The sequence below is a fragment of the Pantherophis guttatus genome, chromosome 10, assembly GCF_059756535.1.
Source record: "Pantherophis guttatus breed Tessera chromosome 10, ASM5975653v1, whole genome shotgun sequence".
In the NCBI taxonomy this organism is placed as follows: Eukaryota; Metazoa; Chordata; class Lepidosauria; order Squamata; family Colubridae; genus Pantherophis; species Pantherophis guttatus.
The window spans coordinates 13607992-13635836 of record NC_142072.1 but is presented as its reverse complement, the minus strand read 5'-3'; the positions used below and the strand labels follow the sequence as shown (position 1 = coordinate 13635836).

The 27845-nt window shown below is 42.4% G+C and overlaps 1 protein-coding gene across 8 annotated transcripts in view; it reads left to right on the top strand.

Annotated features, from left to right (window-relative positions):
- Positions 1 to 27845, top strand: part of PTPRU (protein tyrosine phosphatase receptor type U) — a 408282-nt gene that overhangs the window by 203499 nt on the left and 176938 nt on the right. For all 8 annotated transcript variants that reach the window (XM_034413695.3, XM_034413698.3, XM_034413697.3 and 5 more), the window contains exons 4-7: positions 115 to 196; positions 799 to 914; positions 2410 to 2584; positions 6090 to 6383. In XM_034413695.3, the coding sequence (XP_034269586.2) occupies positions 115 to 196; positions 799 to 914; positions 2410 to 2584; positions 6090 to 6383 (667 nt within the window). The remainder of the gene's footprint in view (positions 1 to 114; positions 197 to 798; positions 915 to 2409; positions 2585 to 6089; positions 6384 to 27845) is intronic.

The window sequence follows — 27845 nt, the reverse complement described above, 5'->3', positions numbered from 1 at the left end:
TGCCCAACACAGAGATACCCAATGAATTTCAGAGTCAGAGTTGAAGTAAGGTCTCCTCAGTTCTACTCCAATATTCCAGTTGTAACACCAGAATGTCTCTTTTTTTATCCTTAGGTATTGTTTGAAGCAGTCGTTTCCAGTGAAAGGCATGGCTACTTGGGATTGGATGACATCCTGCTCTTGAATTACCCCTGCTGTAAGTGTCACACTTTCTTTGATCAACTTCTCCATTCTGCTGTGGTAGCACGGATTTGTTCCAGGTCTCTTATGGCTAGCTTTAATCTCTAAAAGAATAAAAACTTGGTCCTGGGGAAGATGACAGATAATGCAGTGAAGAAGATGATTGCATGGTGAAATTTGCAATCATACTAGGGGTAATAAATACTAGGGCTCTGCTACTACTTGGGCTTATTCCAAAAAAGGTTTTCTGTCTGCCCAAGGGCATGAAAGTAGCACCTGCCTGCAATTCTTCACAACAGCCCCCCCCCAAATTTGGGTTTGCAATTACAAGAAAAGATACAGTTTCTTTAAGAAGTGGCAGAGAGGCACTATGTTCTTGTCCTTATAAAGCCCCTTTATGAAATAAAGGTGTAATAAAGATGAGCGAGTAAGCGACTGAGCTAGCGCCCCAAAGATATTCTAGTAATTACTCTCTTCTTAAAGTTACGTTTAAATTAATCCTCCCACCTTCAACCTATTTTAGATCCATTTTTTTGAGCTATATCATTTGCGTGGGAGGGGATTAACTATAGAAGTCTTTCCACAGATCTTTTTGTCTGTTTATATCTCTTTTGGCAGCCAAAGCACCTCATTTTTCCCGCCTGGGTGATGTGGAGGTAAATGCCGGACAGAATGCTACTTTTCAGTGTGTAGCTGCCGGCAAGGCTTCGGAGACAGAGAGATTCCTCATGCAGGTAAGCGGGAATAAGTTTACCCCAAGTTACCCACATTGGATTATTTATCTGCTCCTCTTTGTTCTCGTTTCCTTCGATGAGGGGTGAGTTCAAGCTGTCCTTTGTGTTCTTCCATTGCCTGAAATAATAATAATAATAATCTCTGTATAGGATGCAATTGATATACTTGGAGGTAGGTTGAAATGAGTTTTCCTTTCTGAATGCTGATCTGCAATTTAGCCAGAATCTGGGCTTCCCCCTTTCCAGAATTTATTTATTTTTATTTATTTGATTTATATGCCGCCCTTCTCCGGAGACTCAGGGCGGCTTTCAATGCGTTAAGCAATAGCCTTCATACTTTTGTATATTTATACAAAGTCAGCTTATTGCCCCCACAAACTGGGTCCTCAATTTACCTATCTTAGAAAGGATGGAAGGCTGAGTCAACCTTGAGCCTGGCGAGATTCGATCTTACTTTAATTGCAGACAGCTGGTGATAAATTACAATGCTTCTGTCTGTTGAGCTGAACCAGGCTCCTAATTGATCGTTGTTGGCAGGTTCTTCCACTCCTAGCTGTGGTTTATCCTGTGGAATACAAAGATTTGCAAGCGGTCTTCGATGCACAGGAGTGTGACAACCTATCTCCTCATAGGGCCACCGATTGTGGGATAGAAGCCCTCCCTGGAGCTTATTCTCCTGAAACCTAAAATGTATTCAATGACTCTCCCCCAGGAGATGAAAGAAATGAGGGCCTATATTGACCAAAACCTAAAGAGGGGGTTTATTCAACCTGCCAGGTCCAGGGTGGCAGCTCCTGTTCTGTTCAGGGAGAAAAAGGATGGGAGCCTACGCTTATGTGTGGATTTCAGGGGACTTGATGTAGAATTGATATACTTGGAGGTAGGTTGAAATAAGCTTTCCTTTCCGAATGCTGATCAGAATCTGGGCTTCTCCCTTTCCAGAATTGATTATTGTTGCTGGCAGGTTCTTCCACTCATAGCTCAACCTCTCTTTTGTAGTCTTAGAGCAACATTCCTTTCAGGAGAATATGTTTTTGCTTAATTTGCCCCAAAGGAGCAAACTTTCCCAATTTGTTTTTTTTTTTTTTTAAATAGAAAGGGAAGCAAATTCTAGAAAGGCAGACTGCATCCCAACATCCTTGAGCCACGGTGGCGCACTGGTTAGAGTGCAGTACTGCAGGCTGCTTCTGCTGACTGCCGGCTGCCTGAAATTTGGCAGTTCGAATCTCACCAGGCTCAAGGTTGACTCAGCCTTCCATCCTTCCGAGGTGGGTAAAATGAGGACTCAAATTGTTGGGGGACAATAGGCTGACTCTGCAAACCGCTTAGAGAGGGCTGTAAAGCACTGTAAAGTGGTGTATATAAGTCGAAGTGCTACTGCTATCCTTTCCCATAAAACACGTTGCTTATTGAAACATAGGCTGCAAACACCAATCTCTCCAGAGCCAGCTTGAGACCTTGATGGTGATCGTATTCTTGTTTTTCTGAATGGTAGAAGCAGAATGGGGTCGTCATTCCCACCGTCTCAGTGAAGCACATCAGTCACCGAAGATTTTTGGCTACATTTCAACTGGACCAAGTCTTGAAAGGAGACCAGGACTTGTACCGTTGTGTGACTCAGTCTAGCAGGGGCTCCGGTGTCAGTAACTTTGCCGAGCTGATAGTCAAAGGTATGTATCAGTGGGTGTTGGGATTGGCTTATCTGGTCACCCTGAGCAAAGTCAGGCCTAGACATTTGAAGTCTGAAGAATGATTTGAATTCTATTTGTCAGTACAGATAGTCCTCGGCTTACGACCACAATTGAGCCCAAAATTTCTGTGGCTAAGTGAGACATTTGTCAAGTGAGTTTTGCCCCACGTTATGACTTTTCTTGCCACAGTTGTTAAGTAAATCACTGCAGTTCTTAATTTAGTAATATAGTTGTTAAATGCACCTGGCTTCCGCATTGACCTTTCTTATCAGAAGATCGCAGAAAGAGATCACGTGATCCCAGGTTATTGCAACTGTCATAAATAGGAATCAGTTGTGCCAAGCACCTGAGTTTTTAATCACATGACTATTGGGATGCTGCAGTAGTTGTAAGGGTGAAAAAATGGTCGTACGTCACTTTTTTCAGTGTTGTTGTAACTTTGAATGGTCACTAAATGAACTGAGGTAAGTCGGGGACTACCTGAAGTGAGAGATCAATTATGGGAGCTGATGTGAGGCAAAAGCAACCAGAACCACTCGTGAAATGTCTCAACAGGAGTTTTATTGGTAGTCACCTACAGTAGTGGCCAGAATTGTGGAAACCTTTTGGGAAAAGTGTATTTTCTAAAACCAGCTAATAACACCACTTTTTTTTGGAGGAGTACCATAAAATTATTTATCAATGGAAAGATAATTTAATCAAGAATGTAATGCAATAACTTTTATGAAGGATTTGCTATTAGAGTAGCAGTTACAGTATAAAGAAGAAAAGTGAAAGACGTAGAAAAAAATGAGATATACAAACATTATCACCATGTCAGTTAATACTTAGTTGGGTAACCTTTAGCACGAATGACGGCCATACAACCCATGGAGTGAACCAAATCTTTTAATTCTGCAGCTGTTATCATGTGAAACCAAGATGGAATGATTGCTTCTATTAACTGGGTTTTTATTGCTGGGTCGCTTCTGACTAACAAGTTTCTTTAGTCGGCTCCATAGATTTTCCATTGGGTTAAGGTCTGGGCTCTTCCCAGGCCATTCCAGCAGTGGAATATGATTATCTTGAAACTCCAAAAAACAAGTGGTGCTATTAGCCATCAAACCTACACTTTTCCCAAAAGGTTTCCACAATTTTGGCCACTACTGTTATGTTACAAGAATCTCATCCGGCTGACTACATTCCCTTGGTAATGGCAAGACAAGGCCTCCAGGATTTTGTGGGAGGTCAGGCCTGTGCTGTTTCCTGAAGTGGAAAGACTCCAGACTTGGGCCTCTCTTCACACCTCCCTCCAGTCGAGAGAGAGAGAGAGAGAGAGAGAGAGGGAGGGAGGGAGGGAGGGAGGGAGGGAAGGAGAGGGAGGGAGGGAGGGAGGGAGAGGAAGAGGGAGGGAGGGAAGGAGGGAGGGAGAGAGAGAGAGAGAGAGAGAGAGAGGGAGGGAGAGGGAGGAAGGGAGAGAGAGAGAGAGGGAGAGAAAAACACACATGCAAACACACCCACCCAGAGAAAGACAAGGATAATGCTTTCCTTGCATATCTTTTGTTCATTGCTGTGGGCGGATGTTGTTCCATGTTACTTATTTATAAAGAGGCTTTAGCAGCACAGAAACCTGCCATCTGCCTGTGATAGTGAACTCTTCTGGGAGAGGGGAGAGGGAGAAGGCCTCTGTTCTACATCTGTTTGACTTGGAATGAGCTAATATGGGAAGGCAGCCCAGCTTTTGAGGATACTCATCGTGGAACTGTACTTCCTGTATGGAGGTGATGGAGCAAGGCTTGTCATGTACGCATGGCTGGAGAATCCTATTTGTTCTGCAGGCGATGTTCTCATTGTATGAATCCATTGGAAGCCATATGGAGGGTGCAATTTGAGTTTATAAAAAGGGAGTGCCCAATTTAAATTAAAAAAGCAAAAATACAGGATTCTTCTCTCCCCCTTTCTCTTCCTCTCTCTCTCTAACTCCCTCCCTCCCTCCCTTTCTCTCTCTCTCTTATATGGTATATGACTTATGACCCTGCAATAAGGGCAGACGATTTTCATGAATGGACTCAACCGAATTTGCAATAAGTGGTTTTGAAATTAAAGCAACATAAAATTAGCCCAAGGGCTACAGAGTGCCTACCTGTAGTATACAAATTGGCTGATATCAGCTTGATTCAATTAAGTGTTTGCGTCCTTCAGAAATTGCAAGCTGCCTTTAGACATTAAGTGTGTTGAAGGTGGCTTTTAGTACAAAACAGCAATCATGAAATGAAAGCTGTAAGAGTAAACATAATCTGGTAATGTTAAAAAAAAAATTGGATGAATGACTGAAGAGATAGGGGAAATCTGAGGATGATGAGTACACACAACTAGGCTACTGAAGTTCCAGTGTCTGCATTTGAACAATACACAGAGGTTGATAAAGTTAGAAAATTGATTAATTCAGGAACTTGATTCATCAGGTTGTCTGAATGCAGCCCTGCTCTTTCTTGTTCTTCCATCACCCCAATGGAGTTGTCCACTATCTATAAACCTATAAACTCTAAAAAGTTTTTAGGGTTTAGTAAAAACCTGGCTGTCTTCCAAAACCTGGGGTGCTGAATGTGTCAAGGGTCCCATTTCCTGGCTATATAGGTAGTCCTCAAGTTACAACCACAATTGAACCTAACATTTATGTTGCTAAGTGAAACATTTTTTAAATGAGTTTTGCTCCATTTTACAATGTTTCTTGCCAGGGTTGATAAGTGATTCACTGCAGTTGTTAAGTTAGTAACAGAGTCGTTAAGTGAATCTGGCCTCCCCATTGCTTTTCAGAAGGTCACAAAAGGGGATCACATGATCCCAAGTCATTGTGACTGTCATAAATATGAGCCAGTTGCTGAGCATCTGAATTTTGATCATGTGACCATGGAGGATGCTGCAACGGTCTTAAGTGTGAAAAACGGTCATAAGTCACTTTTTCAATGCTGTTGTAACTTTGAATGGTCACTAAATGAATTGTTGTAAATTGAAGATTACCTGTATTGCTAACTGGTCAGGTATCTTGCTCCCATGTATATTTAATTTGGATGTTTTTATTTTACTGTTTTTATTGTTTTAAAATGTTTCTAGTATTTTTCGTTGTAATTTTTAAAAAAATTCTAAGCCACCCAGAATCATTGATTGAGATGGGTGGCCATAGAAATTGAAAGAAAGAAAGAAAGAAAGAAAGAAAGAAAGAAAGAAAGAAAGAAAGAAAGAAAGAAAGCCTACGGAGATCCTCAGTCATCCAGGTGACAGTTGTCCCAAAGGTGCCTTTTCTGGTTTTTCTTTGAAGATGTTTCGCTTCTCATCCAAGAAGCTTCTTCAGCTCTTCAGTCCAGTTGCCTCTTGAAAAAGCACCTTTGGGAGAATGAATGAATGAATGAATGAGCGAATGAGCCCATCCACCTCAGGACAGCTACAGTATCTGAAGGTGTCCAGAAGAACAGGTCAACTTATTACTTCTTTGTCCTCTTAACAGAGCCTCCAACGCCCATCGCACCCCCACAGCTTTTGAGAGCAGGTTCAACATACTTAATCATCCAGCTCAACACCAACTCAATCATTGGAGACGGTCCTATTGTAAGGAAAGAGATTGAGTACCGGATGACTTCTGGACCTTGGTCGGAAGTACATGCTGTAAACATGCAGACCTATAAGTTATGGCATCTCGATCCCGACACAGAGTATGAAATCAGCGTCCTGCTGACCCGGCCAGGAGATGGTGGGACTGGCAAACCTGGACCTCCACTCATCAGTAGGACAAAGTGTGCAGGTAGGACTTTTCATTACTTTCTGTATCAAGAAAATCACTGAGAACGGAACGGTGATGCTTTGGCCACAGGGCAGTATTTACCCGTTTGCAGGGATTACAACATGAAGGCTGAGATAATATCCAGTCTTATTTATTTATTTGTGCCGGTGTATATCTGATTATTGCTTACCATGGTTTTAATCTGATTCTATTTATTTATTTATTTATTGCGATTTATATGCCGCCTTTCTCCCTAGGGACTCAAGGCGGCTTACAAAATGACAACTTCAATACAAATCACAATACAATACCAAATTAAAATCAGTAACCCAATTAAAAAACGATTTAAAATTATACCAGTGTACCCCCAAACGGATCAGTTTAATTGGCAGAAGAGCCAATTCTAAAATCAAAGAATCGCAGAGAACTTTAAAATCTGCCAAAACAAACTCCGGTAAAGCATGGACAGTGGCACTCTGTGGAATACGTTTGTGTTCATCTTTTACTGGACAATGACCTGCATTTTTTTTGAAGGTAAAAGATCCCTGTGAAAAAAAGAGTGCGTATTTCTAGACCTTCTGCACGAACAGTACCTAAAAAAGGTGCTTTTATCCAGGAAAAATATTTATAAATGGACTGCACGTTGGGGAAACTTAACAATAACTAGAAATATTTGTATGACAAAATGTGGTTTGCTCAGCGAGACGTTAATTAACAATTACACATATTAAAAGAAACAGGGAAAAATCTCTAAATAGCAGGGAAAAAATTGCAAATGAGTTTTTAATGAAACTTAAAAAACAAAACAAAAAACAAAACAAAAAAAATGTTGACAAAGGAAAACAAATACTCTACCAGTGTGGACTCACTCAAAGGCACCCCCTCCCCAAACAAACAAACAAACAAACAAACAACAACAAAGGGATTTGTCTGGCTAGGTGGCTCAGTGGCTAAGACGCTGAGTTTGTGGATCAGGAAGATCGGCAGTTCGAATCCCGAGTATAGGTCTCCAGCGTGAGCACGGGGTTGGACTAGATGACCTCCAAGGTCCCTTCCAACTCTGTTACTGTTATTAACTGTTATTATTAACTGTCTGTGCAAGAATATTCTGGACACAGACCATGTGTAGAGGTGGGGAATCTTAATGCTGTATTTCCTTAACACTTAACCATCAATAAAGGTAAAGGTAAAGGTTCCCCTCACACATATGTGCTAGTCGTTCCCGACTGTAAGGGGTGGTGCTCATCTCCGTTTCAAAGCCGAAGAGCCAGCGCTGTCCAAAGACGTCTCCGTGGTCATGTGGCCGGCATGACTAAATGCCAAAGTTCGCGGAACGCTGTTCCCTTCTCACCAAAGATGATCCCCATTTTTCTACTTGTATTTTTTACGTGCATTCGAACTGCTAGGTTGGCAGAAGCTGGGACAAGTAACGGGAGCTCACCCCGTTACCGTTGAACTGCCGACTTTTCGATTGACAAGCTCAGCGTCTTAGCCACTGACCCATCAATAGCTGAGTTTTACAAGAGTTGTGATTCAAAGTAGTTTAGACGGAACACGGTGCAGAGGTTATCAAGACACCAGTGTAAATACTAGTAGCCCAGTCGTATGTGAATCATTGCAGTTGCTAAATTAGTAACAGGATTGTTAAGTGAATGTGGCTCCCCACTTGACTTTCCTTGTCAGAAGATCGTGAAAGATGATGACATGACCCCGGAAACTGCAACCGTCATAAATACATGCGAGTTGCCAAGCATCCAAATTCTGATCACTGCAATGGTTGCAAGTGTAGAGTGGTGCAGTGGCCTAGATATGGAGCTCTTGCCTCTCAATCAGGAGGCTATGAATTTGATCCTAGGTAGAAGCAGATATTGCTCTCTCTGGGCCCAATGAGATTATATCTGTTGAATAAGACTCCGCATTGGCGACAGGAAGGGCATCCGGCCAGTAAACACTCTGCTAGCTCCATTCAGTTGCCCAGATTCCACCCCGCAAGGGATTATGGAGTCATTAAAAGAAGATGATGATGAATGGTTGTAAGTGTGAAGAACGATCATAAGTCCACTTTTGTTCAATCCTGTTGTACTTCAGTCAGTAAATGAATGGTTGTAAATTGAAGACTACCAGTACCTGTTAGTTGGCCTAGTTAGGATGTTATGACAGGTTCCTTAAATACTTGGCTGACTTCCAGGTGGAGGTGTTTACCGTGCTTGCAATTAGATGAGCACTAAAGACCAACTGGAGAGTGCAAATGCACTCTGATGAAATGCCTCTTTCCGACAAAAGCCAGCTCTTGTGATCCAGATTTATGGTTTTGCTCACCCACAGGGATTGTGTTCGGATGACGAATGATCATTGCATCGGCAGCTGAGCAAAAGAACAGTCAGAGTTGTTGGCAGCAGGTGGATTGATAAAGGCCAGGGACAATGTGGTTTAGCTGTTGAGGATGTCCATGGTCTGTAATTCATGCCTGGGAGTGAGTAGTCATCTTGAAAAGTGGGGCGATGTTTAACGTTAGTGCTGCCTCTGGTTGAAAGGCCAGAAAAGAGGGGAGCTTCAGAAAAACACTGAATATTATTGCAGCATTCCTTCCGTAGGTTTGGTACATGATCTTACGTGTTTGAAATTCAAGAGTAAAGGATGTACCACTGTCCTCAACATGTGACCATAACTGAGCCCAAGGTTTAGGTTGAGTGAGTTTTGCCACATTTTATGACTTTTCTTGTCACATGTGTTAAGCGAATCACTGCAGTTGTAAAATTAGTAGCACGGTTGTTAAGTGAATCTGGTTTCCCCATTGACTTTGCTTGTCAGAAAGTTGCAAAAGGGGATCACATGACCCCAGGACATTGCAACCGTCATACGTGTGAGTCAGTTGTCAAGCAACAATGTAAATCACGTGACCATAAGTCAGTGGTGGGTTCCTCCCGGTTCCGCCCGGTTCTGCCGAGCCGGTAGCGGTGACGATATGATGTCACCGAACCGGTTCTGCCCCCCCGCCCCCCGCCCCCCCATCCCCCCATGTTATTCTTACCTTTTATTTGCCCCCACCCCCAATCTATTGCTGCCTCCTGAGTCCCAGCTGATGGGCTATAAGGAAAAAAAACTGTTTAAACTCTTGCCACGGGGCTTCAAAGGGCCGCCCTACAGCTGATCAGTGGTAAAAGGCAGTTTGGTGGTAGACCGGTGCCTCCAAAAACAAATGAGTAGACCGGTGCCTGCAAAAATAAATGGGTAGACCAGTGCCTGCAAAAATACATGAATAGACCGGTGCCTGCAAAAATGAATGGGTAGACCAGTGTCTGCAAAAATAAATGGGTAGACCGGTACAGCTCTGCAAGCAGTTAAAAGCCTGGTAGACCAGTACCTCTGCTAAATCCTAAAGAATTGTCACATGACCATCAAGCCACGCCCACAAAATAAGCCACGCCCAAAGAACCGGTAGTAAAAAAAATTAGAACCCACCCCTGCCATAAGTGTAAGAAATGGTCATAAATTGCTTTTTTCAGTTCCATTGTAAGTTCAAATGGACACTAAGTAAACTTTTGTAAATCAAGGACTACCTGTGTTGCATAAATGGACCTTAATCCTTTGCTTAACAACTGTGGCAAAAAGGATGTAAAAATCAGGCATGACTTACTTAACAACCACTTAGTTGAACAATGGAAATTTGGGGGCCTAATTGTCGTCATAAGTAGAGGATTACCTGTATTATCTGTTCAAAGATATTATATGTACATTAAACAAGAGTTGTAGAACTGAATGTCCAAATACTGTCTGTGGACATTTAAAGATCCGTGCAACCCCTTCAAATATTACTCTCAAACTGAAATTTGGAACATGATGGAAAGGGGATTTTGATTAGAAACATAATTGGAAGATTATCATATTAAATATACATTTAAATTAAATTAAATTCAGTGCAAATGTGATGAACTGAAACTTATATTTTTATCTAGACTTCACCACTGCGTTATGGAGTGCAGCCCCTTGGGTTCACGTGTCATGAGAACCCAGGAAAAAATGGGTTAATTGCCTAATCCATGATAATTAATTAGCCGTGGGTAACTATGCTGCACAAATCCTGACTTTGCTTTGCTGAAAGCAAAACTGAAAGACGAAAGGAAGAACGTTAGTTCTACATCGCCTGATCTTGTATTCTATTTTGCTTTTCAGTCCGGCCTCCTGTTTTTATCGTTGCCCTCCCATCCTGATTGCTCTTCCATCTTGAATCTCTGTCTCCCAGCTTATTCCAAACCAACTTTTTCTCTTCAAATGCTAACCCATTCATCTTCATCCTCCTGGCTAAAAACATGTTGTTGACAAGCGCATCTCATTTCTTCCATTAAAAAAGAAAGAAAGAAACCATCAAGGCTTTCTGACTGACTCTTAAAACACTGTATTTGTGACTCCCCGCTATCCGTATCCTGCCCTGCTCTAGGAACTGCGGCCTCGGTGATTAATAATAGAATTCTTTGAGTTAATTATGATAGTCGCCTTCTCTCCCATCTTCGGCAGCTCTCCCACCCCTGGTACAATTGCTTTTAAACCAAAATGCCCTCCGCAGAAGAAGCCATATTGGTGGGAGCTCAGAAACTGTCGGCTGCTTGCAATGGCTGCAGAACATTAGCTGCAGGGGTGGTCTGCTAGGGATTTGTAAGGGTTCGGGAAAACCTCTAGCTAGGGTTCTGTGCAGTTTGGAGAACCCACAAATCCCACTCCTGGCTGGCCCCACCCACCCCACTCCACCCCTCCCAGGAGCCCCCACGCGGCCCATTTTGGATGCAGGAAAGTGCAGGGTGCGCGCGGAGGCTGGGGAGGGTGAAAAACGGGCCTAGGAGAAACAGGCCCGTTTCTGGCCTCCAGAGGCCCTCTGGAGCCTGGGGAGGCCGGTTTTGTTTGTTTGTTTGTTTTTTAAATTTGATGTATATGCCGCCCTTCTCCGGAGACTCAGGGCGGCTTACAATGCACTAAGCAATAGCCTTCATCCTTTTGTATATTTATACAAAGTCAGCTTATTGCCCCCACAAACTGGGTCCTCATTTTACCTACCTTAGAAAGGATGGAAGGCTGAGTCAACCTTGAGCCTGGCGAGATTCGAACCTGCAGTAATTGCAGGCAGCTGGTCTTAATAACAGGGTGCTTTAGACCACTGTACTACCAAAGCTCTTGTTTTTGCCCTCCCAGAGGCTCGAGGAAAGCCTCCAGAGCCCGAGGAGGGCAAAAACGCCCCCTCTCTCACCATGGTGCAGGAGGCCGACTAGGCTACACCCACCATGGCCATGCCCACCCAGCAACCGGGCAGAGAACCCCTTGCTAAAATTTTTGAAGCCCATCTCTGAATAGCTGCCCCGAATCGTGCTAGAGAAGAACGAGGCTCTGCTGCTAATTGATTCTCCGCTTTGTCTGCTGTGTGATTTCATTCACATTGGCGGGAGCAGAGTGGCTGACATGGCTGATAGAAAATTGGAATCTCCAGGGCATTGTGTTGCAGGTATCTCAGCTGGGATTTTTGAGTAACGAGCTTTATAGTGACACTGCCTTTGTTAGCAAGTCAACTTGGCGTCCTTGTTATGCCGGTAGAGATCCTCCCTTGATCCCACAGCACCACTGTTTATGAGACAGGACCAACAGTTCTCAGCAAATACCTTAGGGGAAGCTTGTACAATCGTTATCCTTAAGGGGAAGACTGCTGAATTTGTGCCAGCCTTCGCAGGTAAACCAGATAGGAAACACGATCAGATAAGCTAATTCTGCTTTATTGTAAAGCTACCTTTGCAGAATCTTGCAAGTCTGAAAGTAAAATTCTCCCACCATGACTTTGACAGGCAAAGAGCTTAGAGAGGGTCCCTTCTTAGCTTCTTACTCCACCCATTATGCAGTTATGGGTGATGATGCCTCTTATCTGACAGTTCTCTAGGCTGCATCTCTTTGCCCTGTCTCCCAAGGTCTTTCTCACATACCGTTACATCTTGGTACATTCATCGGTTTTGTATGTGAAAGGGAGAAATGGGGTTTACCATCACGGTCCATGAACGTTGCTCCTATATATTGCAAGAGAAGTGATCCAAGGATCAGAAGAACAGGTTTTTTTCAAAGCCCCGTCAAAGTCAGCCTTAACTGAAAGTTCTTTTAAAAAGCGCTTTGCTAAAATACATGTTTTGTATGCCAAAAGTCTTGTGGTGCCACTCTTGACATTCCCAGTTCAAAAATCGTCTAGCAGGTGACAGGCAAGGATATTTCTGATAGAAAAACTAAGGAGAGCAAGGATCAAGAATTCAGCTTGATACAAAGCAGTCCCTATAATAAATATTAATGAGGCACAATGACACTTGTGTTCCTTGCTTCCAAAGATATAGCTGTATTTCAGAAGCAAGGGTACAACTACAATTCCCAACTTGCTATGCTGCTAAGGACCCCTGAGATTTGGAACTCTGGATTGGACTTCACTTGATTCCTTTCCCCGCCCATTTTTCCCCCCTTTGGATAATTGGTTTTCAGAATCACCCGTTATTTGAACAAAACAATCATTTTTCTATGATCGCTTCAAGTTTGAGAGCAGGTGTGACAGTCTGAACTGAGCGTTTTCTACTGTGCAAACATAACACAGCTCTTTGCAAGCCTGAATAATTTCTTCCAAAAAGAATTTTCAAGGCTGTGAGCTCCCAGCCCAAAGGCTGCAAATTAAGTTCTGGCAAGCAGTCTTTGTGGCACGAAACACCATGAGCAAAATCTTCAGAAATATGAACGGTTGTCTCCTACGACAACCACTCCTCTTTCCTTCTATTTATTCCCCAGCCAGGGAGGGGCCATTCAGTGTCCACATGTGCTTTGCTTCCCGAGTCCACTCCTTGTCCTCAGTTTTTCCCCTCTCCTAACTGCTCTGCGCATACGTGCATCTGGAACAGGCCCCAGCTGTTCTTCCTCCTCACTCATATCAGCCTCCAAAGGCAGCTTCCTCTCCAATAGCTGGGAAATGTCAGACGGCCCTGGCTCTATCTCTGTGTCTGACACAGAGCATCCCTCAGAGCCTTCCCCAGACTCCAGAACTGGACCAAGTTCCTCCCCAACCTCCTCATTGTTCAAGTCTGCCGCCAGTTCTGCTGGCAGCTGGCTGGCCACAACAGCCAGGTCCTCTCAACAACTGTGTTACTAACTTAACATCTGCAGTGATTCGCTTAACAACTGTGGCAAGCAAGGTCATGAAATGGGGCAAAACTCACTTAACAAATGTCTCACTTAGCAGCAGAAATTTGGGGCTCAGTTGTCTCCGTGAGTCAAGGACTACCCCTATGGGCTAACTCCAGGTTTCTGATATAGAATGACATTTTAGCCATCTTATGCATCTGGTTTTGTATCAGCAGATTTCCTTCCAAGGAATCAAATAAATTTCACCAAGCCTGTTATTTAAAATGTAGCCCTATACCCGATTAGTTTAACATCTGCTCCTGAGGCCCAGCTCAGGATAACCTATTTTGTGAACTGGAGATTTGTGCCTATTAGGAACAAAGTCTATACAGTGGTAAAGGTTATCATCATAGTGTGGAATAATGTCTCCTTGAGGGCCTGCGTTTGGTCTAAATTCTTTGTGACTTTTTAAAGAGAAGGTCCTGTGACCTTTTGCTCAATAAAGTCTTTGAAATTAAATGGCCTTATAGAGGAGATTGAAGATTGACCCTCCTGTTGATAACCAATGGCGTGTTTTAGATCTCATTTTCTGTTTTTTTCCTCCCACACCAGAGAATATTGTGGAAAAATTCTAATCTCATAGGGAAGGAAAATAGGTTGTTTTGCCTTCTTGGCTGTGTTTTAATTAGGGAATAAGAGCATGGAAGTCCAGTCCACCATGGCCAGAGGTTGCAAGGAGTCCTCATTCCTGTCCTCAGCTTCTATGGTTTCCACTTTTTGTTATGTCATCCATGACAGGGGTGTCAAACTCAATTTCACTGAGGGCTGCTTCAGGGCTGTGGTTGACCTTGGGGAGTTGGGTGGGTGTGGCCGACTGAGTGGTGTGGCCAACTGGGTGGGCATGGCCAGTTTGACACCACTTCCCAAACTGCTGGCATGTTTCCTGTTCGCACTGAGTAGACCAGGCCAAAGCCACGCTGGCCCGATGTTTCCTCTTCGCATTGGATAGACTAGGCTGAAGCAATGCGGGTCGGCCTCTTACATTTTCCAGGACGGCCCCGCGGGCTGCATCTGACCACGTCGTGGGTCGAATCAAGCCTTGTGTTTGCCACCGCTGATGTAGGAATTCAGGGAGTCCTATATCTAGTTCTAGAATCATTCTGGCTGGATTGGAGACTTGGATAAGGTGGTGGCTCTCTAATTGCAAGTGACCCTTAAGCCCCTTTTGCGGTCTTCAGCACACCAGTGGTGGGTTGCTCCCGGTTTGGACCGGTTCTGTAGAACCGGTAGTAAAACCAGCGGGAGGCTCTGCCCACTGACCCTGACATCATCAGAAGCGATCTGCACATGCGCGCACGATCCTGTTGCGAACCGGTACTAAAGATAAGTAGAACCGATCCCTGCAGCACACCCATGAAAAGGGAAGGAGAGAGACAAGGGGGTTGACCTATTTTCGAAAACATCCGAGGGCAGGACAAGAAGTAATGGGTGGAAGATCATTAAAGAGAGATCCAACCTAGAACTAAGGAGAAATTTCCTAACAGTGATAACAATTAATCAATGGAACGGCTTACGGTACCTACGGAAGTTGTGGGTGCTCCATCACTGGAGGTTTTCAAGAAGAGATTGGACAACCGTTTATCTAGAAGAGTTGGACGAGAGGACCTCCAAGGTTCTTTCCAATCCTGTTATTCTATGTTACATTCTCAGTTTTCATTTTTTTAAAGCAGAGGTTATGGGACTCCCTTAACCATTTTAAAGTCTTAAAATGAACTAACTGAAACATGTTGTATCTCACTTGCCTTCCTCCTTCAAGATAATAGTGCTTCCCTGCATCTGCCCATCACAGTTGGCTATAAGTTGACTTGAAGCATCTGAGATCTTACCAGGATGTGGAAGTATCTAGCCCCAAATATGTTTTCCTTCCAGATTCTTGTTAGATTCTTTTTGTGTTATCATAAAACCTTTCTCCTCTCTTTCCTTCTGCTCTCCTTTGACATTTCCTTTTTCTCCCTCCACACCCCACTTTCCGGACAGAACCCTGCCATATGTTTATGTAGTTCATGAGTGCCTGCACCTGCCATTCTTTCTCCTTTGTGGAAATGCTTATTTGCATTTGATTAGCAAGGGAAGGGGACGGCATCTTGGCCGATTCCCAGCATTTCTCATGCAAAGCTCTGGCAAGCAGGATTCGAGCAAGAGGATGCCTGAACTTCTCTCCGTACCCTAGGGCACCAGTGGAAATGTTAAGGACGTCAAAGCTGGGGAGGCGAGACTTGGAGAGGAGTTGGCTTGCTTTGTTTCTGTCACTCTGCTCTCCTTTTGGGGCCTTTGAGAAGTGTGTCTGACTTGTAAGGGGGGGTGGGTAGGGTCATCAGGCTTCCTGACACTGCCAACTGTGCGGGGAGTTTCTTGATGTGGCACGTTGCCTTGTAGCACCAGTGCTGTGTGAAGGGAGCTAAGCACGGTGAGTAGCAGCATCTGCTATCCTGCAGTCACATTAATTGGCTCGCGAATGTAGGCATAAATATACGTGTCCCAGGATAATGTTGCAGGATCCAATCACCGGGACCCGAAGTTTCTACTTCCAAGATTTTGGACTTGTGCTTTTGGACCCCAAGGAACTTCTGAATCTTCAGGAAGTGTCCCATCCTGAACACACCTTCTGGTCCTGGTGGCCAACTCAGATTGCATCCGGCAACACTCATTGGCTCTTTGGAGTTTAAAGACACTGTTTTGGCTACTTCTTCTTTGATTTTGTGCTTTTTGGTCTTGTTGAGCTGGAATGAAGTAGTTGGAGAAAGAAAAGATGCTTTCCTGATTTCCAGCCAAGTCTGGAGGATAAGAGTGTTCTGCCTTTCCCCCATCAAGACCAATCTTCAGCGATAGCATGTTAACTCCAGCCCACACTGGGATCAAGGGGCAGAATGTGAGAAGCTGCCTCAGGCAGGAAGCTTGACTAGAATCCAAATTATTCCTTGTTGTTCGCATTGTGTTAGATCTCTGAGATAGGAGGAGGAGGTGCTGCTGGTGTTTTCTGCTTTGTGCGTCAGAATAAGATAATTGGGTTGGGATCTTCTGCAGTTTGCTCTTTGCTGCTGTTCTTCAAGGATCAAAATGTCTTGGACCAGCTGTGCTGAGAGAAGGCTCAAACTCCAAAACCATCCTTTATGCTACTATTCTAGATCAGGGGTGTCAAACTCGATTTCACTGAGGGCCGCATCAGGGTTGAGTTTGACCTCGGGGAGGGGGGGCAGAGGGTGCGTGGCCGCGGGGGGGGCATGGCCAGATCAAGGTCACTTGTATCAGGGGCGCCTGTGGTGGCCTAAGCGCTCTGTCAGTGAAAACGGGCTCCCGAGCTCCGTTTTCAGCTGTGATGGCCTCCTGCAACCCTCTGCCAGTGAAAACGGAGCTCCGGAGGGCCTCCCGCGTCCTTCATAAGCTCCGTTTTTGGCTGCAATGGCTTCCTGCAGTCTTCTGCAGCGAAAATGGAGTTCAGGAGGGCCGCTTGTGACCCTCTCCAGCTCCGTTTTCACTGGGAGAGGCACCACGGGCCTGTCCTTCGCTGTTTCCAGGGTAGCCCTGCGAGCCAGATCTAAGCACCCCGCGGGCTGGGTTCGGCCTCCGGGCCTTGAGTTTCACACCCCTGTTCTAGATGATGTCCAAAGTTAGGGAAATGTAGTTACTCTCACTCAATGACTTTTCAGTCCCAAACTCCACATTTTAGATGTTGAGAACATATAACATAGTCACTGGTTAAGTGTTTTTTTGGGTGAGATCGGTCTATCAGGGGAACCTGGTCTACCCAAATATGGGACGGAGCATACTGCTTCCACTTTCACTTTCGCTCTCCCTTTATTTCTTTGTCGGTCAATTTAAATTTAACATAGTCACTGATGGGCCCAGTCAGAAGATCAGCATTGTAGTTTTTGGTACATTCAATTAAAAAAAGATGTTGACTGTCTTAGGCGAGTGGAACTTTTTTTCTGAACAGTTTTGGAGAACTGCCATCAATCACACTGAGCTAGGTAGGCAGCTAGTCCAATCGAGTATGTCAATTTTTCATGTTCCAATACAAATAATTGATTGCAGAGCATCAGATGTTCTTCCTTCTCAGAGCCTTTACTGAATAGAGAAAATGAAATGAGAAGGAATGAAAAAGCTGGAATGATCTACTTACATCTTCCCAAAGGTTGGTTAAGGACTAAAAAATGTCCCTGTAACTTGCTTTATTTGATTTATATCCTGCCTTCTTTGTACAGGAGCTCAAAGTAGCGTATATTTCCTATTTTTCTCACAACAAGATACTATGGGCTGAGAGAGACATACAGTACATTGAGTTTCCATGATGAAAGGTGGACTCGATCGTCTTGCTCCAACATCTTCATCAGGACACAACACTGGTTCTCTAACCTTGCTTTTGTTGGTACATTCATTATATCCAATGACTTGTTCAACGTGCTAGTTTTGATTTCATTAAGAGTCCCTTTATATAACTCAGGGAACATTATCATTCTCTGCTCCTTGACCTTGTGGGACAGCTGAATAGCCTCTTCTGCTTTAGAGCTAAAGCACTGGGTGCAGCCTTTAAACTAAGGTCAGCTCCCTGCTCTCAATTGTGGTTAACCATCCTTTGATTACATAATCATCAATAATAGCCTTCCTGCTATGTTTGTAAGATTCTTACGGGGACATCAGAATGCGGAAGAGGTTGGATCTTGGGTCTGATCTACATGCTTCTTAATCTTAAGCAAGCCATAAAGGAAAGTATTAATCCACAAAATCTATATGCTATCAATCAATCAATTACTAATTAACTCAATTAATGCTACTCCCTTTCTGTTGCATCTGAGCTGCTTATGGTATTAATATAATAAGATTAAAAACAAAACATAATTCAGTTCATGCAATTAATACATTGATAAATTCCAGAGAACAGATTTTAGGCCTCTGCCCTCCCCAAAAAGCTCATAAAATCAGATGCGTGTCACTTAATAACCAGCTTGGTTAGCAATACAAATTCTGATCTAGGGGTGAAATGCTACTGGTTTGGGGTGGTTCGCCCGAACCGATAGTGAAAATACTACCAGTTAGTAACAAAAATGGTTTAAAAAATAAAAAAAAGTTCCGATGATCCCATGGCACAGCTGATGCTTGGAACTTTAAAAAAAAATTTTTAAAGCATTTTTTTACTACCGGTTTGGGCAATACCTTGTTTTCCCCAAAATAAGACATCCCTTGATAATAAGCCCAATCGGGCTTTTGAATGCATGGCAATATGGCCAAGCGCTTATTTCAGGGTTCAAAAAAATATAAGACAGGGTCTTATTTTTGGGGAAACATGGTAGGTAGTTAAAAAATGCTTTAAAAAGGTAAAAAAAAAGGTTCTGACAATCAGCTGTGACAATTAGCTGTGCCGCGTGATCGTCGGAACTTTTTTTTTTACTTTTTAAAGCATTTTTTTTACTACCTATTGCCCGAACCTGTATTTTTGTGTAAAGTGTGATCGTTTGTTTTTGAGCTCTCTGTGACTCTATGAAGTTCCTGCTTGTTGCAGGGGCCATTTTGTGTGAAGTCCAGCTGCTTTTGCATTGTGTGTGAGTCAGTTGTGTAGCTTTTGTGTTATTTTTGTGTAAAGGGTGATAGTTGGTTTTCCTGGTCACATGACCACCAAGCCACGCCCACCCGGTCACATGACCACCAAGCCACGCCCACAGAACCGGTAGGGAAAATTTTTGAATTTCACCACTGTTCTGATCCCAATTATGGTTATAAGTTGAGGACTACATGTATGAAGAACTACCAATGTTAAAAGCAGGAGTCTCATTCTTGGCCATGACTTTTGGGGGTACAGTTGGTGCTTGGTCCAGGTCTGTTTGGATAAAGAATTCTTTTCTTTTATCTGAGCTTGGGAGAACTGACCTAGTTGTAAAAGAACTTGGGTATTAAACATGGTTAGAAAATATAGAGCCCAATATATATATATTTTGCAATGTTCATTTATTAATTGGAGTCAGTTTTATTGAAAGCCTTTGATCATAAGGCTTCATTCGTAATTGTTCTCTTTCCTCCCTGCTTTGTATAGGGATCAACAATCTCCAGTCTTGAATTTGGCTGAAATGATGTGTGTATGTGTGTGTGTGTGAGAGAGAGACAGAGAGAGAGAGAATGGCTCTGTACATAGGACAACCTTTTTCTGATCACATAACTTTCCCAGCTTTTTCCCAGAGGCAGCCTGGGGCACAGAGAGTTCTTTTTCGTATGCTTCTAGTTGTGATTGACATAGACTAAGCTGCCATACCTGGGTACATTACAGTTATAATAGCTCCAATAACCTTAGGCAGCTTTGTAACGGCACTAATTGTATGGATGTATTCAACAACATTAATGTGTTCAGACACTTTCGTTACTTGACTAAAGTGTTTGCATGTCTGCTTACATAGGCCAAGAGATGTGAGGCTGCTTTTTTGTTCCTGATCATTTAAATGACATTAAAATAAAAACAACAACAACAACAACCCTGAAATTCGAAGTCTGGCATTCCCAAGTGACTGAGGTGAATTGATTCTGAAGACCATGAGCAGAAAATGAACGGGTTCTTCCAATGTCAGGCAAAGAAAGCAGTTTTTCATTGTCCCTGTCATGCTGTGTTGATTTCCTCTCTTTAAATTACTCCAGTGCCATCATTTCTTTTTCAATTGCCTTTCTCATGCCAGAAGGACATGACTCCTGATTTGTCCTAGTCATGCTAATATCAAAGCACATGCTTCACACGTAGCAGGCTTCGGGTTCAATTCTAAGTATCCTGAAAAAAGTTTGACATTTTGGAGAACTACTAACAATCAGAGTGGAATGGGGGAGATGGAATGGAATGTTCAGAAAAAGGACAGAGTTGGTGGTTAGCATCCAAAGTGGACATTTGACTATTATTAGTAGTATATGGTGTTGTTACAGTAGCCCGGAAACCACAATGATATTGCTGAGTAGTAGTTTGGTTTGCCAAGGTACTAGCCCTGTTATGGGACATGCTTGCGTGCTTCCCAAGATGTGCCATAGGAGGGCGAACTGGCTTCATACCAGAGAGAAAGATAAGTGGCTCTTCCTGCAGCATCACCCAAGGTCACCTCCCTTCCCGGAGCTGCCTTGCAAGTGGGCGTCGCAACTGGGAAGTTTCAGAGCCTTCAGACGTTGACTGCCTGCACGGAGTACCAGCTCATCTCCCCATTGAAGTGGTACCTATCTATCTACTTGCATAGAGCATGCTTTTGAACTGTTAGGTGGACAGAAGCTGAAGTGAGTGACAAGAGCTCACCCTGCCACACTGTGCTAGGGTTCGAACTGCTGGAGCTGAGATCATCTCCAGTGTCATTAAGCCACTGAGTCACTGCATCTCTTAAAAAATTCCACTCAGTAGTGTTCTTTCACAGATTTCCTCTACTGTTTTCTGCCCTTGGACCCTTACACCTCCTAGGAATCTTGAGTTGATTCTTCATGATAGAGATGAATAACCTTTTCATCAGTGAAAACAAATAGTGGTAACAAAGGCAGACCTCTTATTAAAGCAGATGGCCGTTGCTTATGTCAGTTATGATAACTAATTAAGTATGCCCTCAATGACATTGTTTAAGAATATATCTCTTTCAAAACCCCTTGAATGTGTTGAAAAGATATTCACCTTATTATAATTGCCACTTGGAGCTCACGGGAAAGCCTTCTTCACTTGGCTAAATAAAGCTAATCAGTGTTCCCTCTAAGGCCTTTCTTAATGAGTTCACATAAAAGGTAAAGGTCTGATAAGAAATGCACAGGACTGCTGGAAAGTTTTATGGAACCTCTAGAAAGCATATTTCATGTTCCTTTCTCCTATGAGTGTTTATTATTGTTTGACATCTGTCTCTGCCTCAGATCTGATCAGATTTGAAGGAGTTGGGGCCTTGAGTGGTTGGAATGCTAGGCAGGAGGTTAGAAGCCCATGTTCGAGACCCGAGAGCTGTCATAGGGTGGGGTTGAGTCTGGGTCTGGTGTCCCTGATCTGTGGGGTGCTGCAGGGCTTGCCCTCCATTTTAACATCTGCATGAAGTCTCTAAACAAAGCCATCCATTATCAAATGTTAGATTGATATTTGCACATCTCAGACTCTGGCTAATCAAGTGATGCTCTCAAGATCTTGTCCCAGTGCCCTGAGGCAGCTGGGGTCTTGGTGGGGAGGAACAGATGTAAGTTCAACACTGACAAAGGGAAGTGGCTGCTGGTGAGTTTATGATTCTCCGAACATCACATATTTCCTATATTTAGTCCTGAATGAAGTTGTGCTTTGTAATTTGGGATTTTGCTGGGTCTTATAGTTCCTGCTCAAAGAGTAGGTGACAGTTGTGGTCAGAGGTGACCTTTGCACAAATCCAACTGTATTGCATTTCTGAATTGGAGCTATCTTCTTCTTCTTTTTTTTTTAATTTGATTTATATGCCGCCCTTCTCCGGAGACTCAGGGCGGCTTACAATGCGTTAAGCAATAGCCTTCATACTTTTGTATATTTATACAAAGTCAGCTTATTGCCCCCACAAACTGGGTCCTCATTTCACCTACCTTAGAAAGGATGGAAGGCTGAGTCAACCTTGAGCCTTGGAGAGATTCGAACCAGCAGTAAATTGCAGGCAGCTGTGTTAATAACAGGGTGCTTAGACCACTGTACTATCAAGGCTCTTCTCACAGACATTCATGTCTTAGTCATCCTGTAGATGATCTACTACTGCATGCTCAACATGGGGGCGTCCTTCAAGACCACTTGAAAGTCTCCACTGGTTTAGGATGCAATGCCATGAGCCGTTACAGACATATCTCAGCACATTCATTTCACATGTCCTCTGCTGCATGAGCTGCACTGATTGCCAGGAAACTTCCAGGTGCAATTCAAAGTGCTAGCATTACTTTCATAGCTATCAGAAGAATTACATTTCTCCTTCTGTGTCTGACCATCCCATAAGGCCCACAGTGTTGGCATGCACATAGTCCCATTTGTTAAGCAATGGCATCCGATACACCTTAGGAAGCAGGTCTCCTCTATTGTAGTGTTCTCTGTCTTCAGATCTTTTTAATTGGTTCAATGTATTGAGATAGGGATGGGGGTGGGTGGATTATATGCATGCCACCCAGAATTGCTTTGAATTTGGCAGCTTTATAAATCTAAGATATATATATATATATATATATATATATTATTTATAGCTCAAGATGAGTATGATTATTTTCCAAGAAATAAGGCTAAACATTTGGGCAATTTCTATTTGCAAGGACGTGAAAACAGAAATGCTGTAACTTAGCTTCAGATAGCCTACACTCACACACACACCTAAAAACCCTCACAAGATTTGCTGCTAATGGAAATGCAACGTTATTTTGCTTACACAGGGAAGTTATAATCGCTTCTCGCCAAATAGCAAGGAGTTGCAAACTGTTCTCCTGATACACGAAGCTGAAATCACTGTCTAACAGAGTGAGTGATTCTGATACACTGGAGGCCTATTTCCCCTAAGGTTATTTTCCAAGACATTGTATAAGCCGTAAGTGATGTATATGTTTCTGTACAACTGTGGATATATTCAGTTGGCTGTCGTGTTGGAAAACAGCGTTAAAAATAATTACACACTTAAATTCTTGGATCATTTTCAAGATCAAAAAACTACCGATTACATCACACGTTAATGTCATGTCCAAAGCAGAACCCAAATATTCAAGCACTCGTAGATCAATTTAAATTCTCCAGTTGGCTTTGTCCTCCTACAGGACTTGGATTATTATTGATAGAAGCAAGCCCGCAATCTGTAACACAAGGAGAAATCAAACTCCAAACGGCCTTCAATACTTTGTCTTTCTTTGGTGTGACAGAAACACGCGGAGCTATTTTTTCCCCAAAAGATATTCCTACCCAGATTTTTCCTTCGGTATTTGGACCAAGAGGCCTGTTTAAAACTTCATTTTCTTCCAAGCATTTAAAAGCTCTTGATTACTGTCAATGTTAGGGGACTGTTTTGACAGGGGTTCTGTATTGGGTCCAAATACAGGGGTTTATTTTAAATCAACCCTGGCTTATTAAAGCCGCCCTGAGTCTTCGGAGAAAGGCGGCATATAAATTGAACTAATAAAATAAATGTCGACTTAAATGTCCCAGCTTGAAACCTGGTTAGAAAAGGTAACCCACTGTCTCCAGGTCCCCTGAAGCTGCAACCCAACCAACTTTTTGTCCAAGACTTTTGGGTCCAGCAGTGGCTTCTTGAGAAGGTAGTGTACCATTATTTCCTTTAAGGCAGAACCATTCCCTTTATGCCTACAAACAAATAATGTTTATTAGTTTTGTGTACTGTAATCAACAAAGACTCCCAGAGGTGTGTATTAACAACATTAAAATAACATAAGCATAAAACTATAAATATAAAACCATAATAAAAACACCGTTCTACTGCATAACCTCCAGTGGTGCAAACTCACTGCTCTTCAAAGGTTTTCTTGGAATAGTTTGGTTTTAAGCAGCTTCCAGAATGCCTGAAATACTGTTTATGAACCCAGCCCCTAAATCTCTGCAAATAGAAAACCACTAATTTCTCTTGAGAAGACTGCACCATTCCATTTGGAGAAGGCAAGCTGGAAAATTGACTGATTATCCTAATGTCTTAAGATGATAGCCAGCTATATCAAAGGCCACTGGGAGACAACAAACCTTAAACAGATCCCAGAACACATTCTATTAACCTTTTATGATATCATATAGAGCCTAAAGATTTTCATAAGCTTCCTGTTTGGTGTTCAGTGCAATTCAGAGCTCATGTTTATTTGTTATCCTTGATCTCATTACATTTATCTCGTTCTTTTCCGTTATGGGATTCAAGAGAGTACATATAGATTTCTCAGGCTTGCTTCCTGGCCTGGCCTGATGAAAGAAAGCTGGAGTATCTTAAAAACAAAGGAAGTCTTTTTTGTGTAGCTTAAAAATGCCTATCAAGTTCAACATCCCGATTCTCATAATTGGAAACTGATATCTGTGGGAAGCTCCAGAGCAGGTCATACAAGCTAACACTTTCCACTACTTTCCTACATTAACGTTGTTAGCTTTTTTTCTCCAAGAAGTCTCGTCTAATCCCTTTCCAAGCCATCCAAGTTGATTGCTATCACAACAGCTATGACAGCGAATTGCATTACTTGGCAGAGCTGTTCAGCAAGATCCCATGGCTTCTGACAGTGTTGAGGAGTTGACATATAAGCCTCTAAATGAGTTTGGATATTGTGAAATGACAACTTTTGGATGGCCCTGGAGATACGGGCTATAATGAGGAAGGCTGGGAGTTGTAGAAACATTCGGAACACTTGTTCTGAGTGATACTGTATAAAGTCTGATCATCTGGAGAAGTTCATTTGTCCATATGAACATGTCAATTGATTGAGTTATAACCCAGGCAGGCCAAAAGAGTTTGCAAAAGAGCCTCTACATGTAATAACTTTATGTGATAACCAGGAAGAGAAACTTGGCAATGATTCTGGAATCTGGATCTTGGTGCAGTCATGCATATAGTTGCATCAATATGATTTTATTGCAGGATTTTATTGGTGCACTCAATTAAGGACTCTTGATAGGCCACCAGTAAAGATGAAATGGAGACCAGAAAACAATTTATGAGTCAGGACCGAAAGGTAAACAGAAAGACTGAGGAGCAAGCCATAAATTGAGACTGATGATTAACTGAAGGTATAGAAATAAGCTCAAACTCAGGAAGGCCATGTTCTCATACCTTCCTTTCCAGAATGATCCTATAAACACAAGTACTTGATTGAAAAATTGTACATTCTAGTGGAATTTATCTCATGGAACAAGTGAACGCAGATCCAGCAACTGTCAACATGTTTATGTGGAAATATGGTCAGGAGACAAAACAATCCAACCAATGGAAGAATTTGAAAGCAATTTACACAGGGTCCAGAATTAATTTTAGAAATTCTTCTAATTAAACTGGAAGAAAGGCAGGAGGAGGGGGACAGTAAAGGAACTCAAGACAGGAAATCCTCTCAACCCTGCCAGAAGTTCCTTTTTATTCATCTCTTTTTATGTTCAAAACCTGCTTCTTTCTTTATAGCTGATTTAAGTGCTTTAATAGATCAAGTGTGTGGTTTTTTTTCTCTTCAGTTGTTGTGTCCTTTATCATTTTGCTTTAACTAAAATGATCTCAGTCTTGCTGTGTTTAATTATGGCTATATTTGCTCTCTAGGTTCTCACAGTACTATATTTTATTAATCACATAAGGAGCGATTGTATAGAGAAAGAATCCTGAATTGACAGTGTTCTATGCCGGCTCTGATTTGTAAGAGATCCAGTTCAGTGGTGGGTTTCTACCGGTTCGCTATGGTTCGTGCGAACTGGTAGCGGTGGTGGCAGGAGGCTCTACCCACCCACCCGGACATCATCATGGACGCTCTGTGCATGTGCAGAAGGTTCTGCACATGCACAGAAGTGCCATGTGTGAGCAAAGCAAGCACGCTCATGTGCTCACAGTTCCAAACTGGTAGCAAAGGTAAATGAAACCCACTACTGATCCAGTTCCATGGTGCACTACATGGGTACACTACAATGTGAGCTGCATATTTTGGACCAACAACTGAGGGAGAGACTTTGACCAGGGCTTGGAAGAGAGTCATTTTGGTGCAGTGGTTAAGGCACCAGGCTAGGAACTGGGAGACTGTGAATTCTAGTCCCGCCTTATGCATGAAAAAGCCAGTTTGGTGACCTTGGGCCAGTCATTCTCTTTCAGCCCCAGGAAGAAGGTAATAGCAAATCATTTTGGCAATCTTGTCAAGGACATGTCCAGGCAATTGCTAGGACTTAACACTAACTCACAGGCATGTGCACACATATGGAAATTCATAAGTTGAAACAGCAAATAGATAAACCAAGCAGGATTTAGGATGGATTCTGATTTAGTGAAGTTCTAAGCAAAGCAAGTCAAATAAAATAAAATGGATGAAAACAAAACCCTCTCTCTTTTTTTTTTTAAAAAGAAAAACCTATAACTCATATAAACAGAACAAGATTTTGTGCACAACCTATTGCATATAGTTGTTTTTAAGATACTTGTTTACATAAGTGCACTTTTCCCTGAACATTTTTTAAAAATATGCATTTCTGTAGAACATTGTTTTAAAAATGTAAATCTCTCCAAAATTCGATCTTTTTTTGAAATTGCTCCTTTTTGTTTTGTTTTTGTTTCAAAAGCATAATTTATTTCCAGAAGAAATACTCTTTTTGGAGGGGAGCCCATTTTTAGCTGGAGAAGGTTGGATGTTTGCAGAGTTTATTTAGTACTGGCATCTGGGCTCTATGCTGGTGCATTTTTCAGTAGATTTCAGAAATTTGATGCCAAAGCAGTCCATATTGGATTTAATTTACTTGCCTAATGGATCAAGCATGATGTCTTTTCAGTGCAACCTTATCACTCTTATACATTTTTTGGACCAAACTATACTGGAGATAATTATTATCCAGTTTCCAAGTTTGCTTTTTATTCCAGTTTGAAACCATCTTGTTGTTCTTGCTGACCATTCACAAGAAAATTTGCTCCTGTGAGAGTGGGAGTTAGAATTGCAAATAAGCCTCTTTGAGATGGTTTAAATGGGAATAGTGTGTACAGATCTTTTTTGAATAAACCAAGAGAGGGAAGAGAAATGACAAAGGTTTTTTTTTTTTTTTTAAACTAAGCATATCACATTATACTACCTGAATCTTGCTTGACTTTTATATTTCTTTTCTTAATTTCTTAAAATTTATTTTGGTTGCTCTTTTATTTTGCCTGTTGTTGCTATGACTTTAAGATCCGAGTGTTTTATTAGAGTTATTTAAGCGTGCAATTGTGCATCCTCAAGGAGCATAGTATGAAATACCTACATGAATAAATCAATTTTTTAAATAGGCCCCACAAAGATGAGATGTAAATCAGCAGGAAAAAGACTATAAATCCACTTTCTTAAGAGTTCAAGAGGCTCAAAGCACTTCAGAGCTCTGAACTTCTTAGCACATTCATATAGCACATTCATAGGCATATAGTTTCTGCAAGGCAGCCTTCAAATATGGAAATTAAATCCAGCAGGACACAAGTTCTCCTTTTAACAACAAAAGTTAAAATAGAGATGGTAATTTTACTGAAATGTATCCCCACTTAGAGTTCTGTCACAGTTTAGACTCTACATGGACAACTAAAATGCTTTAAAAGAGAACAGCAGCAGAAAAACAACTCTCATAAACGTGATAGATTTTTATCATTAGAGAAGCAGGGGAGGAAAAGGCAAAATGATTAGATTGATTGGAATGAGTAAATTTCT